The following is an 18,101-nucleotide window of genomic DNA, read 5'->3' as shown; positions in this document are numbered from 1 at the left end:
CGAGACTCCGTCTCAACAACAACAACAAAAAAAAGAATGTCAGCGATTAGTCATGCAATAAATGTTCTGGTTTTAAAATAAAATAAAATAAAAAAAATAAATAAATAAAAATAAATAAAAATTATTTATATTTCCTTTACTGTTCATGTTCTTTGCCCATTTTTCTACTGACCATTGGTTTTTTCTTTTTCTTTCTTTTTTTTGAACGGGGAAAGGAGTTTCACTCTTATCACCCAGGCTGGAGTGCAATGGTGCCATCTCGGCTCCCTGCAACCTTTGCCTCCTGGGTTCAAGCGATACTCCTACCTCAGTCTCCCCAGTAGCTGGACTACAGGCACTCGCCACCACGCCCAGCTGAAATTTGTATTTTTAGTAGAGACAGGGTTTCGCCATGTTGGCCAGGCTGGTCTTGAACTCCTGACCTTAGGTGATCCACCAGCCTCAGCCTCCCAAATGCTCAGATCACGAGTGTGAGCCACCGTGCCCGGCCGATTTTTTTTTTTTTTTTTTTTTTTAATTATAGAAGCCCTTATTACTAAGGGGACTGCCTCAGTGTCTCGTGTTACAAATATTTTTTCCTCATTTGTCTTTTAACCTTTCCTTTTGGTGTTCGTCCGCAAAATACCTATACAGTTAGTAGGTATATTCTGTTCAATAATTTTTTTTTTTTTTTTTTTGAGACAGTCTCGCTCTGTTGCCCAGGTTGGAGTGCAGTGGCACCATCTTGGCTCACTGCAACCTCCACCTCCCAGGTTCAGGCGATTCTCCTGCCTCAGCCTCCCAAGTAGCTGGGATTACAGGCATCCGCCAGCACACCCAGCTAATTTTTTATATTTTTAGTAGAGATGGGGTTTCACCATATTGGCAAGGCTGGTCTCGAACTCCAGACCTCATGATCCCCCTGCCTCGGCCTCCCAAACTGCTGGGATGTAAGCCACCGCTCCCAGCCTTCAATACATATTTTTAATAAGGTATATGATGTTATATGTAACAAACTGACAATTAAACAAACTTTTTTTTTTTGGAGACAGAGTCTTGCTCTGTCTTCCAGGCTGGAATGCAATGGCGCGATCTTGGCTCACTGCAACCTCAGCCTCCTGGGTTCAAGTGATTCTCCTGCCTCAGCCTACCGAGTAGCTGGGATTACAGGTGCGTGCCACCCCGCCTGGCTACTTTTCTGTATTTTTAGTAGAGGTGGGGTTTCACCGTGTTAGCCAGGATGGTCTCTATCTCCTGACCTTGTGACCCACCTGCCTCAGCCTCCCAAAGTGCTGGGATTACAGGTGTGAGCCACGGCACCTGGCCTTCAATACAATTTTTTTTTTTTTTTTTGAGACACAGTCTCGCTCTATCGCCCAGGCTGGAGTACAATGGTGCAATCTCAGCTCACTGCAAGCTCCGCCTCCCAGGTTCACGCCATTCTCCTGCCTCAGCCTCCCGAGTAGCTGGGACTACAGGCACCCACCACCACGCCTGGCTAATTTTTTTAATACATATTTTTAATAAGGCATATGAAGTTATGTGTAACAAACTGACAAACAAATATGTTTTTGTAAAATACTGTTTTCAGTTTGGTTGGGATAACTCTAGCCACAAGTTACAGAAAATTCAACTCAAACTGGCTGAAAAGCAGGAAGAGCCACACTGACTTGAGGGACTGAAGGCAGAAGCAGGACGGCGTCGCGGCTGCCCTGACCGAGACTCGGCTCCACCTCCGTGTGCTTCTCCCAGCTCTCCCCTGTTCTGTATGTCAGCTCACCTTGGGCTGTGAGTGGAGATGCAGCTTCAGCCAGAAGGACAGTGACGATAAATGGCTTTTTGGTCCTTCCTAGAGGGGCAAGGAAGCATTTCCCCAGAACCTTCCACCAAACTCTCCCTGACTCTCACTGGGCCAAACTGGGTCATGTGTCTGTTCCTGAACCGATCACCGCTCCGTGAGCCGGGCCTAGGGTCTGCTTCTCTGACGCATACTTAGTATGTGGCGATAAGGGGCAAAACAAAATGAGGTTCTGTTTGGAGGAGGCTGTGGGACAGACAACCCACAACAGCCCGACAACCCACAGATGATTTCTGGGCTCTGACCACAAGTACATGATGATGCAGGCATTGTACAAGTGTCCAGGAGGAGGGGACTGAGTGAATATGAGCATCCCTCACAGGGATGTAAAGGCATCACAACACCAAAAATATCTCAAGACAAACAAACACGTAACGAAAAAAAAAAGTACTGAGTGCTTCCAATCTGATCCTGCTATGACAGCCACAAACTCAGTGGTCTAACCAGAATGTGAGATGAACAAAAAACGGCAAATAAGTTAGATAATGCTGTATCTGAAATGACATCAGTCTCAATACTTCACCTTCAATAAGAAGCTTCGCAGTGCTGAAGCCACACTGTACACATGGTTTCTCTTTCCTTAAGCATCTGGCACCAGTGACAGCCTACACTTGGGGGCCAACACAAACGTGGAGCATCCATCAATCCAGTCTCCTTGCCTGGATGTTTCTAGAGGCATACTAAAATACACAGAGCCAGCCAGGTGCGGTGGCTCACACCTGCAATCCCAGCACTTTGGGAGGACGAGGTGGGCGGATCTCCTGAGGTCAGGAGTTCAAGACCAGCCTGGCCAACATGGTGAAACTTTGCCTCTACTAAAAATACAAAAAAATTAGCTGGGTGTGGTGGCATGTGCCTGTAATCTCAGCTACTTGGGAGGCTGAGGCAGAATTGCTTGAACCTGGGGGCAGAGGTTGCAGTGAGCTGAGATTACGCCATTGCAGTCAAGCCCTGGACAACAAGGGCGAAACTCTGTCTCAAAAGAAAAAAATAAAATAAAATACACAGAGCTCCGTTTTTTTGTTTTTTTTTTTTTTTTTTGAGGACTGAGTCTCATCATATCACCCAGGCTAGAGTGCCAGCTGGCGCAATTCTCGGCTCACTGCAAGCTCCGCTTCCCGGGTTCATGCCATTCTCCTGCCTCAGCCTTCCGAGGAGCTGGGACTACAGGCACCCGCCACCTCGCCCGGCTAATTTTTTGCATTTTTAGTAGAGACGGGGTTTCACCGTGTTAGCCAGGATGGTCTCGATCTCCTGACCTCGTGATCCGCCCACCTCGGCCTCCCACAGTGCTGGGATTACAGGCGTGAGCCACCACGCCTGGCACAGAGCTCCATTTTCTGTTACTGTGGTAAGCATGCATATGCCACTCTTGCTTGTCATCCCAAACCCTAAGGTCTTTTTCTCATGAAAGATGTTGCTGCTGACATTTCTACCCTCTACATTTCTCCTATGAGCTAACACCTTTTACATTTCAGTCCTTTATCCCAAACCATCAAGATCTTGATGCCGTCACTCACTGTATCACCAGCGCCTCCCAGTGCACCTCCACCTCCAGCGTACATCTGATATGCATACCTCGTCCATCTCAATTCAAGCAGTGACAAAAGACTAAAACATGGCAGATGGTGGCATGCCACACAGCCCTGCCTCTGACCGATGAATCGTTTCTATGAATGCATTCCTTCATTAGTCACCACAGTGCTCACATCATCCTATGAAGCAGACGAATCCAACAGGGAAGGTTTCCAACACTTCTGGAGACATTCTCAGATAAATGGTTATCTACAGAAAACCGTAACACATAAAAATATATGAAGAATAGGTGATCAGACGCAGTGGTTCACCCCTGTAATCCTAGCATTTTGAGAGGCCAAGATGAGAGGATCACCTGAGCCCAGGAGTTCGAGATCAGTCTGAGCTATATAGCAAGACCCTGTCTCTACAAAAAAAAAAAAAAAAAAAATTAGCCAGATATGGTGGCATGTGCCTGTAGTTTCAGCCACTTGGGGGTTGAGACGAGAGGATTGCTTGAGCCCAGGTATTTGAGGCTGCAGTGAGCTATGACTGTGCCACTGCACTCTAGCTTGGGCAATAGAGCAAGACACTGTCTCTAACAACAACAAAATAGTTGTAACCCTCACAATGTAAAAATAAAAGAGGCCAGTCGCAGTGACTCACACTTGTAATCCCAGCACTTTGGGAGGCCGAGGCAGGCGGATCACTTGAGGTCGGGAGATCGAGACAAGCGTGACCAACATGGTAAAACCCCGTCTCTACTCAAAATACAAAAATTAGCCAGGTGTGATAGCAGGCACCTGTAATCCTAGCTACATGGGAGGCTGAGGCACGAGAATCATTTGAACCCAGGAGACGGAGGCTGCAGTGAGCAGAGCATGCCACTGCACTCCAGCCTGTGCAACAGAAGGAGACTCTATCTCAAAAAAAATAAAAATAAAAAATAAAAGAATAAATAGCCTAGTCTAAAATTGGGCAAAAGATCTGAACAGACTTTTCCACAAAAATGATATGCGAATGGGCAATAAGCAAATGAAAGGATGCTCAACATCATCAGTCATCAAAGAAATGTTCAAAGCCATGAGATAAAACAAAAATGGCCTGTAGCCCCCACTACTCAGGAGGCTCAGGCAGGAGAATCACTTGAACCAGGGAGGGGGAGGTTGCAGTGAGCCGAGATCACACCACGGCACTCCAGCCTGGGCGACAGAGTGTGACTCCGTCTCAAAAAACAAAACCAAACAAAATCATAAGCTACCACTTCACATTCACTAGGATGGCTATAATTAACAAGTCATATAATAACAGTGTTGAGCAATTAGAACCCTTATACACTGCTGGTGGGAATGTAAAATGGTACAGCTGCTTGGAAAAGTCTGACAGTTCCTCAAAAGGTTTCACAGAGCATTACCACATGATCCAGCAATTCCACTCCTAGGTACATACTCAAGAGAAATGAAAACATGTCTGTATAAGCACGTGTATGCAAACGTTCATAGCTGTATTATTCACAATAGGAGAAAAATGGAAACAATCCAAATGCCTACCAACTAGCAAATGGATAAAATGTGGTCCATTCATTCGATGCTCTATTATTCAGCCATAAAAATGAAGTACTGATACATGCTAAAACAAGGATGAACCTTGAAGACATTATGCTAAGTTTAAGAAACCAGACCAAAAGGCCACCACAGTGAATGAATTCCACTTATATGATGTCCACAACAGGCAAATGTACACAGACAGAAAGCAAATTAGTGAATGCTTACAGCTGGAAGAGTTTGGGGAAAATGAGGAGTAACTGCTAATACGTACGGGATCTCTTTCTTTCTTTCTTTCTTTTCTCAGACAGAGTCTCACTCTGTCACCCAGGCTGGAGTATGGTGGCGCGATCTCAGCTCCCTAGCAGCTAGGATTACAAGCATGCGCCAACATAATTTTCTCTATTTTTAGTAGAGATAGGGTTTCACTGTGTTGGCCAGACTAGTCTCATGCTCCTGGCCTCAACTGATTCACCCACCTCAACCTCCCAAAGTGCTGGGATTACAGGTGTGAGCCACCGTGTCCCGCCTGGTACAGGATTTCTTTTAGGAATGAAGAAAATGTTATAAATTTGATTGTGGTGATGGTTGCACAATTCTGTGATTATATTAAAAACTGCTGAATTGGAAAGTTTACGTAAGTGAATTGTATGGTATGTGAATTATATCTCAATAAAGCTATTAAAATAAAAAATAGGTATCAAACAGAAAAGGCTACTTTTTACCTCTCATGCTGACACACATGATGGCTGACACAGTACATATGACAACTGCCAGGAGAATCATGAGGACAATCAAGTAACTGCTGAGCAGGGCTCCGCCAGCACAGTCCAGCTTCCCTCTGTGCATGAGATACAACGTCAGAATGCCAATCCACCTGGCAAAAAGAAAAAAAAGGGAAGGGTCAGAAATGAAATCCAAGCAGCTGCTGTGTAAAACATAATACAAAGAAATAAAAGGAGTTAATATTTTCCAAAACAAGGCAAGGTTCACTTTGGAATATAATTTTCTTTTTTCTTTTTGTAGAGACAGGGTCTTGCTATGTTGCCCAGACTGGTCATGAACTCCTGCTTTCAAGCGATCTTCCTGCCTTGGCCTCCCAAAGTGCTGGGACTACAGGCATGAGGCACTGCACCTGTCCTGGAATATAACTGCCAACAATAAAAGATCTAGGCCCAGCACGATGGCTCATGTCTGTAATCCCAGCACTTTGGGAGGCCAAGGAAGGAGGATCACTAGAGCAAAGGAGTTGGAGACCAGCCTGGGCAACATAGGGAGACCCGATCCCTACAAAAAATAGAAAAAGTTAGCTGGGCGTGGTGGCACGAGTCTGGTCCCAGCTACTTGGGAGGCTGAAGTGGGAAGATCGCTTGAGACCAGGAAGTTGAGTCTGCAGTGAGTGGTGATCGTACCACTGCACTCCCGTCTGGATAGTAGAGTGAGACCCTGTCTCAAAAAAATAAAAAGAAAAGGGGTCTCACTATGTTGCCCAAGTTGGTCAACTCCTGCCCTCAAGCAATCCTCCCATCTCAGCTTCTCAGTGTGCTGAGATAACAGGCGTGAGCCACGGCCCCCGGCCAAGAATCTACTTTTTCATAACAATGATTCATGCCCTGCACAGATCCTCTGGGAACAGACTTCAGGTACCAACGCCACTTCCCACTGATTCCACACTTTGAAAGACAACAGCATTGAATATTGAGCCTGTCTGCTTCTCACGAAAGCCAGCCACAACCGGCTCGGTATTTTTTCCTATCCTTCATGTTGCAGATTCAAGTGCTCCGTACAAAGGGAAGGAAGGGCACAAGTGGCTGCTCCCGCCTCGAGAAAGGAGACCTCGAGGCCAAGGCTTTTGCCGGCGGTGACACCCTCGAGGCTCCCCAGAGCCAGGTCTCGGCGCTGCACACAGAGGGGTGCTCGTGTCCTGACGCGTGGACTTCCAGGCCCCCTGTGTGACCCCGGGTCCAGCCCACGCACTCTGGGGGCTTCGGTTTGTCATCCGTCAAATGGACACAGCACCAATGCCCACCTCTTCGGGCAGTGGTGAGAACTCGGTAAGAGGATGTGTGGCCAGCGCTGGGACCGCGACAGTGCTTGGGAAGCCACTTCTGTCACCGTCTCAAGGGACAGCTCGCCCCCCGCTCCCTCCCCGGTGCGCTCCACCGCCCCCATAGCCGTCGTCCTTACCACAGCACTCGCACGACCAGCTCGAAGAAACCTGGGAAGACCAAGTCGTCGCTTGCGATGGCCCAGCGCCGGCCGAAGAGTACCATCCCCGGCATGGCGAAGGTCCTGTCGCCCGCACTCAGGACAGACCCCGCGCGCAGAGAAGCACCCTCCGGACGCCGCCACCAAATTGTCGGCGCTCAAGCGCAGACGCAGCGAGGGCGGGGCCCTGCGCATGCCCACGCTGAGGCCAAGACCGGCGCACGCGAACTGAGCCCCACGCCGCCGCTTCCGCCGAAGCTTTCTGCGCCTGCGCAGAAACGCTAATCCGGAAGCAGCTGAGTGGATTGCCGGTCTGCCCATCGGTGAAATCCGTTCTGGTATTTCCTTTTTCTTTTTCGTGAAAAGTGCAGTAATATCCGTTCTGGTCATATTTCCTTTTCCTTTTTTTTTCGTAATTTTTTTGGTGGTTTTTTGTTTCTTTAATTTTTTTGAGACCGAGTCTCGCTTCGTTTCCCGGGCTGGAGTGCAGTGGGTGTGATCTCGGCTCACTGCATCCTCCGCCTCCCGGGCTCAAGCGATTCACCTGCCTCAGGCTTCCGCGTAACTACGATTACAGCAGCGCGCCACCACGGCTAATTTTTGTATTTTTAGTAGAGACGAAGTTTCACCATGTTGACCAGGCTGGTCTCGACACCCTGACCTCAAGTGATCCACCCGCCTCGGCCTCCCAGAGTGCTAGGATTACAGGCGTGAGCCACCGCGCCCGGCCCTGTTTGTTTGTTTTGTTTGAAGCCAGCGTATGGCTCTGTCGTTCAGGCTGGAGTGCAGTGGCGCAATCATGACTCACTGCAACCTTGAACTCCTGAATGCCGCCTTGAATTCCCGGACTCCAGCGACTCTCCCACCTCAACCTTCCGAGTAGCTGAGACCAAAGGCACATACCACACGCCCGGCTATTTTTTAAAATTTTCCTGTTTTGTAGAGATGGGAGTCTCACTCTGTTGCCCAGGCTGGTCTCGAACTCTCGGTCTCAAACCGTCCTCCCACCTCAGCCTCCCAAAGTGCTGATATTACAGGCATGAGCCACCACACCCGACCGAAATTTTCATTTTATAAGGAGGGACTCCTCAGGCCCGGAGGAATTAGTTAGCCCAGAGACCCAGGCTGTCTATGGCAGGTGTGGGACTCACCCCGGTCTGTGAGACTTGCAAGCATGGGACAACATTGCTTCCATCTGTGCCCCTTGCTGTGAGGAGCCCCGCGTTAGGAACCCCTCCAGTTCAGGGTCTGAAACCACCCTGCAGCTGGCGGGGTGGGGTCTGAGCGCTTCTCAGTACCCCCACCGCCCCACCCTGGTCTGAGCCACCTTCATCTCCTGCCTGCGCTCATCACCCCACTGTGCTTTCTCATTCTGCTGTGCCCTCTTCAGCAGCCAGGGTGGCTTTGCGAACCTTCAGATAAAGCCTGCCCCCTGCCCGGGACTTTGCAAGGCTGCATTTTGTACATAAATATACACTCCAGGCCGGGCACAGTGGCTCACGGCTGTAATCCCAACACTTTGGGAGGCTAAGGCGGGCAGATCACAAGGTCAGGAGATTGAGACCATCTTAGCCAACATGGTGAAACCCTGTCTCTACTAAAATGCAAAAAAAAAAAAAAAAGTTAGCAGGGTATGGTGGCGCGCACCTGTAGTCCCAGCTACTTGGGAGGCTGAGGCAGGGGAATCGCTTAAACCTGGAAGGTGGAGGTTGCAGTGAGCCAAGATCACGCCCTGCACTCCAGCCTGGCCACAGAGCAAGACTCTGTCTCAAAAAAAAAAATTACACTCCAGTCCCTGGCAAGGGCTTTTCCCTGGTAGTCACACATGAAAAGTTTCTAAGGGCTCATTTATCTGTCTCCCTGGTTACTACTCTGCCTCCATCACCCACCCCACTGCCTGCCACCTTTTCCCCCTCTGAAAAGACATCAAGGTCATTCTTGCTCCAGAGGTTCTACATTCTGTTTCCTCTGCCAGGAGTAGTCCTCCTGCAGGTATTTCTGTTACCAGATGGAAAGTCTTGGCTGTGAGTTGGTGAGGTGCTTGGCGCGCTGAACCGAGAATTGCAACACAAGGGGGCCGGGCGCGGTGACTCACGCCTGTAATCTCAGCACTTTGGGAGGCCGAGGCGGGTGGATCACCTGAGGTCAGGAGTTCAAGACCAGCCTGGCCAACATGGCGAACCCCTGTCTCTACTGAAAATAAAAAAATTAGGCCAGGCGCAGCGGCTCATGCCTGTAATCACTGGACTTTGGGAGGCCGAGGCAGGAGGATCCCCTGAAGTCAGGAGTTAAAGACCAGCCTGGCCAATATGGCGAAATCCCCACTCTCCTAAAAATTAGCCAGATGTGGTAGCACATGCTTGTAATCCCAGCACTTTGGGAGGCCAAGGCAGGAGGATCACCTGAAGTCAGGAGTTAAAGACCAGCCTGGCCAACATGGCGAAACCCCGTCTCTCCTAAAGATTAGCCGAATGTGGTGGCACATGCCTGTAATCCCAGCTACTCAGGAGGCTGAGGCGGGAGAATCGCTCCATCCCGGGAGATGGAGGTTGCAGTGACCCGAGATCACACCACTGCACTCCAGTGTGGGCAACAAGAGCAAAACTCCATCTCAACAATAATGAATAAATAAATAAAAATTGCAACAAAAACCCCACAAAGCAACAACAACAAAAATAAAGCGAACCAACATAAGACAAACAAATGAAGTGAAAAGCACAGATTGATTGACGCGAAGCTCAAGAGACCACACAGCTCAAGAGACCCCTCAATTAGGGTATTTATTAAGTGGAAAGAATGCAGTTAACACCCATGGCTGAAGTGGAAACTTCGGTCTTGTTATCACAGAAGTGCAGATGTGGCCTCTATGCTGCCTAATCTTGCCCGGAACTGGCTGCACCTGCTCATCTTTTGCTTCTGCCTGAACCCTTGTTAACCATTGATTACCCTCATTCCCAATTCTCCTGCCTCATTTTCTTTTCTTTTTTTTCTTTTTTTTTTTTTTGAGATGGAGTCTTACTCTGTCGACCAGGCTGGAGTGCAATGGCGCAATCTCAGTTCTACCGCAACCCCTCAGCCTCCCGAGTTCAAGCGATTCTCCTGCCTCAGCCTTCTGAGTAGCCGGGATTATAGGCATATGCCACCACGCACAGCTAATTTTTGTATTTTTAGTAGAGACAGGGTTTTGCCGTGTTAGCCATGGCTGGTCTCAAACTCCTGACCTCAAGTGATCCACCCACCTCGGCCTCGTAAAGTACTGGCATTACAGGCGTGAGCCACCATGCCCAGCCTCTCCTGCCTCTTTTTTTTGTTTGTTTGTTTTTTTTGAGACGGAGTCTCACTCTGTCGCCCAGTCTAGAGTGCAGTGGCCGGATCTCAGCTCACTGCAAGCTCCACCTCCCAGATTTATGCCATTCTCCTGCCTCAGCTTCCCAAGTAGCTGGGACTACAGGCGCCTGCCACCTCGCCCGGCTAGTTTTTTGTATTTTTTAGTACAGACGGGGTTTCATCGTGTTAGCCAGGATGGTCTCGATCTCCTGACCTCGTGATCCGCCCGTCTTGGCCGCCCAAAGTGCTGGGATTACAGGCTTGAGCCACCGCACCCGGCCTTTTGTTTTTTGTTTTTTTGTTTTTTTGTTTTTTTTTTGAGATGGAATCTTGCTCTGTTGCCAGGCTGGAGTGCAGGGCATGATCTCAGCTCATTGCAACCTCTGCCTCCTGGGTTCAAGCGGTTCTCCTGTCTCAGCCTCCCGAGTAACTGGGACTACAGGTGTGGGCTACCACACCCCACTAATTTTTATATTTTTAGTAGAGACGGGGTTTCACCATGTTGGCCAAGATGGTTTCGATCTCTTGACCTCGTGATCTACCCGCCTCGGGCTCCCAAAGTATTAGGATTACAGGCAAGAGCCACTGTGCCCGGCCTAATTTTTGTATTTTTAGTAGAGGCGGGGTTTCGCCATGTTGGCCAGGCTGGTCTTGAACTCCTGACCTCAAGTGATCCGCCCGCCTCGGCCTCCCAAGGTGCTGGGATTACAGGTATGAGCCATTGTGCACCACTCTTGCCTCATTTATGTCTCTCACTTCATTCAGGCCTCAGCTCAGGTGTCACTGCTTCAGAGAGGCCTTCCCTGACCATCTTAGCTAAAACAGCAAAACTGTCAGTCTCTATTCCTTGTGTTGCTTCAGTTTCCTTCATTGCACATAATGAGCCCCTGACATTACATCATGTTTATTATCTCTTACCTCCTCCCTTAAAGTGTAAGTTTCATGATCACAGGCACCTTGTCCATCTTATTCACTCCTATGAATGGAATAGAGCACATTCTAGGCATTCTTAAATTCTCAGTGAATGAATAACTGATTATATGTAAAGAGTAAGTGGGGCTGGGCTTGGTGGCTCACACCTGTAATCCCAGCACTTTGGGAGGCCGAAGCAGGCAGATCACTTGAGGTCGGGAGTTCGAGAACAACCTGGCCAACATGGCGAAACCCCATCTCTACTGAAAATACAAAAACTAGCTGGGCGTGGTGGCACGTGCCTGTAATCCCAGCTGCTCGGGAGGCTGAGGCAGGAGAATCACTTTAATCTGGGAGGCAGAGGTTGCAGTGAGCTGAGATCACACCACTGCACTCCAGCCTGGGCGACAGAGCAAGACTTTGTCTGAAAAACAAAGAGTAAGTAGAAGGAATGAGAGGCAGGGTGGGGCTGGAGTGGAATGGCAGGGCTTGGAAAGGAAAAGACGGAAGTCTGAGAACAGTACCGGGAAATGAATGTTAACATTGCAACATCAGCCAGGCGGCAAGCTGGCATGAGGCTGAGACCAGCCTGGGCAACATAGTGAGATCCTGTCTCTTAAAACAAAAATTAAAAACATTGCAAGAACTGTACCAAAAGTTTCAGAATAAATAAAACTTGTAATAATAATAAAATACAAGCTTGCAAGGTCTGTGAGCAAATACATTTTTAGACAAGAGTATTTCACTGGGCTGATGAAAATTCTGCCTGGCATTGGCCAGGCGCGGTGGCTCACGCCTGTAATCCCAGCACTTTGGTAGCCCGAGGTGGACAGATCACTTGGGGTCAGGAGTTCGAAACCAGCCTAGCCACCGTGGTGAAACCCTATCTCTACTAAAATACAAAAATTAGCCGGGCATGGTGGCACAGGCACCTGCAGTCCCAGCTACTCAGGGGGCTGAGTCAGGAGAATCGCTTGAGCCTGGGAGGCGGAGGTTGCAGTGAGCAGAGATGGGGCCACTGCACTCCAGCCTGGGAGAGAGCGCAAGACTCTCAAAAAAAAAAAAAAAAAAGAAACATTCTGTGACAGCCTATATGGAATTTACACTGAAGAGCATTATATGTCATTATCATTATTTGTGTAATAAATTATCTGCTACACTTCAGTGCTGTAGAGTATTATCACAACAGGTCTGGGGTATGCACATTCTAAAGAAAGGATTGGTGGCCGGGCATGGTGGCTCAGGCCTGTAATCCCAGCACTTTGGGAGGCTGAGACAGGCGGATCACGAGGTCAGGAGATTGAGACCATCCTGGCTAATACGGTGAAACCCCGTCTCTACTAAAAATACAAAAAATTAGTCGGGTGTGGTGGCGGGCGCCTGTAGTCCCAGCTACTGGCGAGGCTGAGGCAGGAGAATGGCGTGAACCTGGGAGGCGGAGCTTGCGTGAGCCAAAATCGTGCTACTGCACTCCAGTCTGGGCGACAGAGCGAGACTCCGTCTCAAAAGAAAAAAAAAATCACTCAACTTGAAGGTGGTTTGGGGTATCCCCAACACAACATTGTTTGAATCAGTAAAATGTACAATAAATGTATGTGTATAGGCCGGGTGCAGTGGCTCACGCCTGTAATCCCAGCACTTTTGGGAGGCCGAGGCGGGCAGGTCACGAGGTCAAGAGATCAAGAGATCCAGACCATCCTGGCCAACATGGTGAAACCCCGTCTCTACTAAAAGTATAAAAATTATCTGGGTGTAGTCCCAGCTACTCGGGAGGCTGAGGCAGGTGGATCGCTTGACCCTGGGAGGCAGAGGTGCAGTGAGCCGAGATCGTGCCCTGCACTCCAGCCTGGCGACAGAGCAAGACTCTGACTCAAAAAAAAAAAAAAGTATGTATATATGTGCATATATTAGTTGTTTTTTTTTTTTTTTATAGGTTAGTTACTAAATACCACCACAGCACGCACTACTATATACTCTAAAAGCTTGGCTGTTGCTGGTGAGTTTTAAGCCTTTAGTTATAAAAGTAGGCCGGGCCAGGCATGGTGGCTCACACTTGTAATCTCAGCAACTTGGGAGGCTGAGGCGGGAGGATCACTTGAGCCCAGGAGTTGGAGACCAGCCTGGGTAACATAGTGAGACCTCTGTCTCTCCAAAATTTTAAGAATTGGCCAGGCGTCTTAGCATGGGCCTGTAGTCCTATGTTCTCAGAAGGCTGTGGTGGGAGGATTGCTTGAACCCAGGAGAAAGACTGCAGTGAGCTATGATGGCACCACTGCCTCCCAGCCTGGGCAACAGAGAGAGACCCTCTCTCCAAAAAAAAAAGAAAAAAGAAAAGAAAAAAGTGATAATCTGCTATGTGCAGACTTTGTTTGGATGTGCTTCAAATTGACAAACCATAAAAAAGATGTTTTGGGGTTTTGTTTTGTTTTGCTGGACACCATTGATCAGAGATAAAAGATGTTTTGAGACAGGAAAATTTGAACATAGACTGTTCGATGATGTTTAAGAATTACTAACTTTGTCGGTGTGATAAAAAGTCTTTATCAATTAGGACTACATATGGTAGTATCTATGGATGAAATATGACATCTAAGAGTTTCTAGTACTTAAAACTGGGCCAGGCATGGTGGCTCTTGCCTGTAATGCCAGTACTTTGGGAGGCTGAGGCAGGCGGATCATTTGAGGTCAGGAGTTCGAGACCAGCCTGGCCAACATGGGGAAACCCCATCTCTACTAAAAATACAGAAAACCTAGCCAGGCATGGTGGCGGGCACCTGTAATCCCAGCTACTTGGAAGGCTGAGGCACGAGAATCACTTGAATTCAGCAGGCAGAGGTTGCAGTGAGCAGAGATCACACACTGCCCTCCAGCCTGGGCGACAGAGCAAGACTCCGTCTGAAATAAATAAATAAATAAAATAAACTGTTTAAAACTTAAGGGTGAGGTAAAACAAGTTCTCTAATTTTATGTATGCATGAAAACAAAGTTTATTTTCAAATGATGCTTGTTCAACTTTGCCTACTCTCTGTAATTACATACACACAAACATATCATGATATGTATGTGTGCCATGCAAATATATAACCAAAACTCTGACCCACCATTAATTCAGAAGTTAGTAGGTTGTGCCTATGAATGTCTGAAAAGAAAAAATAATAAACTAAAATCAAATAAATATAAATAGCCAAATATATATATATTTTTTTTTTTTTTTATTTTTTTGGAGACGGAGTCTCACTCTGTTCCCCAGGCTGGAGTGCAGTGGCAGATTTCAGCTCACTGCAGCCTCTGCCTCCCAGGTTCAAGTGATTCTCTTACCTCAGCCTCCCTGAGTAGCTGGGACTACAGGCGTGTGTCACCACACCCGGCTTATTTTTTGTATTTTTAGGAGAGACGGGTTTTCACTATGTTGGCCAGGGTAGTCTCGAACTCTAGACCTTATAATCTGCCCACCTTCGCCTCCCAAAGTGCTGGGATTACAGGTGTGAGCCACTGCTACTGGCTTTTTTTTTTTTTTTTTTTTTTTTTTTTTAGACAGGGTCTTAGTTTGTCATCCACACTGGAACACAGTGGCCCAATCTTGGCTCACTGCAGCCTGGACCTCCCAAAGTTCAAGTGATCCTCCTGCCTCAGTCTCCTAAGTCACTGGGACTACAGATGCATGCACGACACCTGGCTAATTCTTGTATTTTTTGTAGAGATGGGGTTTTGCCATGTTGCCCAGGCTGGTCTCAAATTACTGAGCTCAAGCAATCCATCCACCTTGCCCTCCCAAAGTTTTAGGATTACAGGTGTGAGCTACCATGCCTGCCAAATCCTTTTTGGTTTTTTTTTGTTTTGTTTTTTTTGTTTTTTTTGAGACGGAGTCTCGCTCTGTCGCCCAGGCTGGAGTGCAGTGGCCAGATCTCAGCTCACTGCAAGCTTCCGCCTCCCGGGTTCCCGCCATTCTCCTGCCTCAGCCTCCCGAGTAGCTGGGACTACAGGCGCCCGCCACTTCGCCCGGCTAGTTTTTTGTATTTTTTAGTAGAGCCGGGGTTTCACCGTTAGCCAGGATGGTCTCGATCTCCTGACCTCGTGATCCGCCCGTCTCGGCCTCCCAAAGTGCTGGGATTACAGGCTTGAGCCACCGCACCCGGCCCTTTTGTTTTTTTTTTTTTGTTTTTGTTTTTGTTTTTTTTTTGAGACGGAGTCTCACTCTGTCACCCAGGTTGGAGTGCAGTAGTGCGATCACGGCTCACTGCAACCTCTGCCTTCCGGTTCAAACGATTCTCCGACCTCAGCCTCCCGAGTAGCTGGGATTACAGGCATACACCACCACGTCCAGCTAATTTTTTTTTTTTTTTTTTTTTAGTAGAGACGGGGTTTCATCACGTTTGACAGGCTGGTCTCAAATTCCTGATCTCTGGTGATCCGCCCGCTTTGGCCTCCCAAAGTGCTGGGATTACAAGCATGAGCCACCATGCCCAGCCTCATGCCTGCCAAATTCTTAAAAGTAATAGTTCTTTTGAAAACAGGATTTGTATAGCTTAGCAATAAGATAATGTTTCTACATAAACTTTTACATAAATAAAGGTATTGTGAACTTAATGTTACAAACAATAACAAAAACCTACAAAACAATTTAATTTCAAAGAGATACCTTTTGGGAAACTGGTATTATACAAATTTTATTTTATTTTATTTTTGAGACAGGGGTTTGTTCTGTCCTGCAGGCTAGAGTGCAGTGATGTGATCTTGGCTCACTGCAGCCTCCACCTCCCAGGCTCAAGCGATCCTCCCACCTCAGCCACCTGAGTAACTGGGACTACAGGCACCCGCCACCACGTCTGGCTAATTTTTTTGCATTTTTAGTAGAGACTGGGTTTCGCCATGTTGCCCAGGCTAGTCTTGAACTCCTGGCCTCAAGCCTCCCAAAGTGCTAGGATTACAGGCATGAGCCACAATTTTTTGTTTCTTTTTTTTCCTTTCTCTTTCTCTCTTTTCTCTTTTCTTTTCTTTCTTTTTTTTTTTCAGAGGCTCCCTCTGTACCCCAGGCTGGAGTGCAGTGGTGCAATCTCCACTCACTGCAACCTCCGGCTCCTGGGTTCAAGTGATTCTCGTGCCTCAGCCTCCTAAGTAGCTGGGATTACAAACGCACACCACCACGCCTGGCTAATTTTTGTATTTTTAGTAGAGACGAGGTTTCACCATGTCCAGTTTCAGGCTAGTCTGGAACTCCTGGCCTCAAGTGATCCACCCTCTTCAGCCTCTCAAAGTGTAGGGATTACAGGTGTGACCCACTGCGCCCAGCCCACAAATTTTCTTAAGAAGTAAAATTTCAGCTGGGCGTGGTGGTTGACACCTGTAATCCCGGCACTTTGGGAGGCCGAGGCAGGCAGATCACGAGGTCAGGAGATTGAGATCATCCTGGCTAATGCAGTGAAACCCTGCCTCTACTAAAAATACAAAAAATTAGCCGGGCATGGTGGTACGCGCCTGTGGTCCCAGCTACTCGGGAGGCTGAGGCAGGAGAATCACTTGAACCCGGGAGGCGGAGGTTGCAGTAAGCCGAGATGCCACCACTGCACTCCAGCCTGGGCCATAAAGCGAGACTCTGTCTCAAAAAAAAAAAAACAAAAAAGATCCTTAACAAACTGTTATTTCCCAGGTGAACTATCCAGATCAAAGCACAGGTCTTGCAAAAGTGACTCATAATGACTTTTTTGAAATGATGGAAATATTTCAGATACAGAGAAGATGCCTGACACCTAAGGGCCCACTGTGTAGATTTAACACAGAATAACATCCTACCATATTTATTTATCCCATCATGAATTTTGGGGAAAAATAAAATACCCTTAATATTCTTCTTTGCATTTCAGAATTTGCAAATTACAGAGTATTTTTCTTGGCAGTTTATTTTTTATTAATTTTTTTTTATTTTTGAGACTGAGTCTCGGCTCTGTCACCCAGGCTGGAGGGCAGTGGCATGATCTTGGCTCACTGCAACCTCCACCTCCCAAGTCCCAACGATTCTCCTGCCTCAGCCTCCCAAGTAGCTGGGATTACAGGTGTGCATCACCACGCCTGACTAATTTTGGTATTTTTAGTAGAGACGAGGTTTCACCATGTTGGCCAGGCTGGTCTTGAACTCCTGACCTCAGGTGATCCACTCACCTCGGCCTCCCAAAGTATTGGGATTACAGATGTCAGCCACCACGCCCGGTGACTCTCACCTTTTAAGTGCCCAAGGTGAAACTAGGACAGTCTTTTATTTCAGTATTGTAAAAAAGTACCCTTGTCATTGCTTAAAAGGATATGTACTGTGTTATGCTGCAAATGGCTTTTAAAGTGCAGGGACAAAAGGAATTGTTTCAAAACTAGAGAAACACCCACAGCACCTCCAGCAGATTCCAGTTAACCCAGATAGTTGTGACGAAGGCTGGGTGGCACTGGGCAGAGCTCTGGTTTTTGGAAATTCCACATCTGGCCACTAGAGGACAGAGGCACACAGAAAAAACCCACACAGATCCAATCAAGCAAGCCTCAGATGGGTGGCTGTTTTAGGAAGGTACCTAGGAGTCAATTTCTTCCTTTTTTTTTTTTTGCGATGGGGCCTCACTGTTGCCCAGGCTGGGGTGCAGTGGCGCGATCTTGGCAGCTCCAACCTCTGCCTCCCAGATTCAAGTGATTCTTGCGCCTCAGCCTCCTGAGTAGCTGAGATGACAGGTGTGTGCCACCACACCCGGCTTATTTTTTTATTTTTAGAAGTGGGGGTT

At 47.8% G+C, this 18,101-nt stretch overlaps 1 protein-coding gene across 3 annotated transcripts in view; it reads right to left on the bottom strand.

Annotated features, from left to right (window-relative positions):
* The window catches only part of DAGLB (diacylglycerol lipase beta), a 41,328-nt gene extending 33,999 nt beyond the window's left edge, over nt 1-7,329 (bottom strand). For 2 of the 3 annotated variants that reach the window (XM_017864760.1, XM_017864762.1), the window contains exons 1-2: nt 7,084-7,329; nt 5,622-5,773 (exon numbers count right to left, since the gene is read on the bottom strand). In XM_017864760.1, coding sequence (XP_017720249.1) covers nt 5,622-5,773; nt 7,084-7,178 — 247 coding nt within the window. In that variant the 5' untranslated portion in view covers nt 7,179-7,329. The remainder of the gene's footprint in view (nt 1-5,621; nt 5,774-7,083) is intronic. The other variant, XM_017864761.1, reaches the window with a different exon arrangement.
* Nucleotides 7,330-18,101: the final 10,772 nt, after the last annotated feature.

The sequence above is a fragment of the Rhinopithecus bieti genome, unplaced genomic scaffold (assembly GCF_001698545.2).
Source record: "Rhinopithecus bieti isolate Rb0 unplaced genomic scaffold, ASM169854v2 scaffold_77662, whole genome shotgun sequence".
Lineage (NCBI taxonomy): Eukaryota > Metazoa > Chordata > Mammalia > Primates > Cercopithecidae > Rhinopithecus > Rhinopithecus bieti.
Note: the sequence above shows the minus strand (reverse complement) of the source record. Positions and strands in the feature narration are given on the sequence as shown.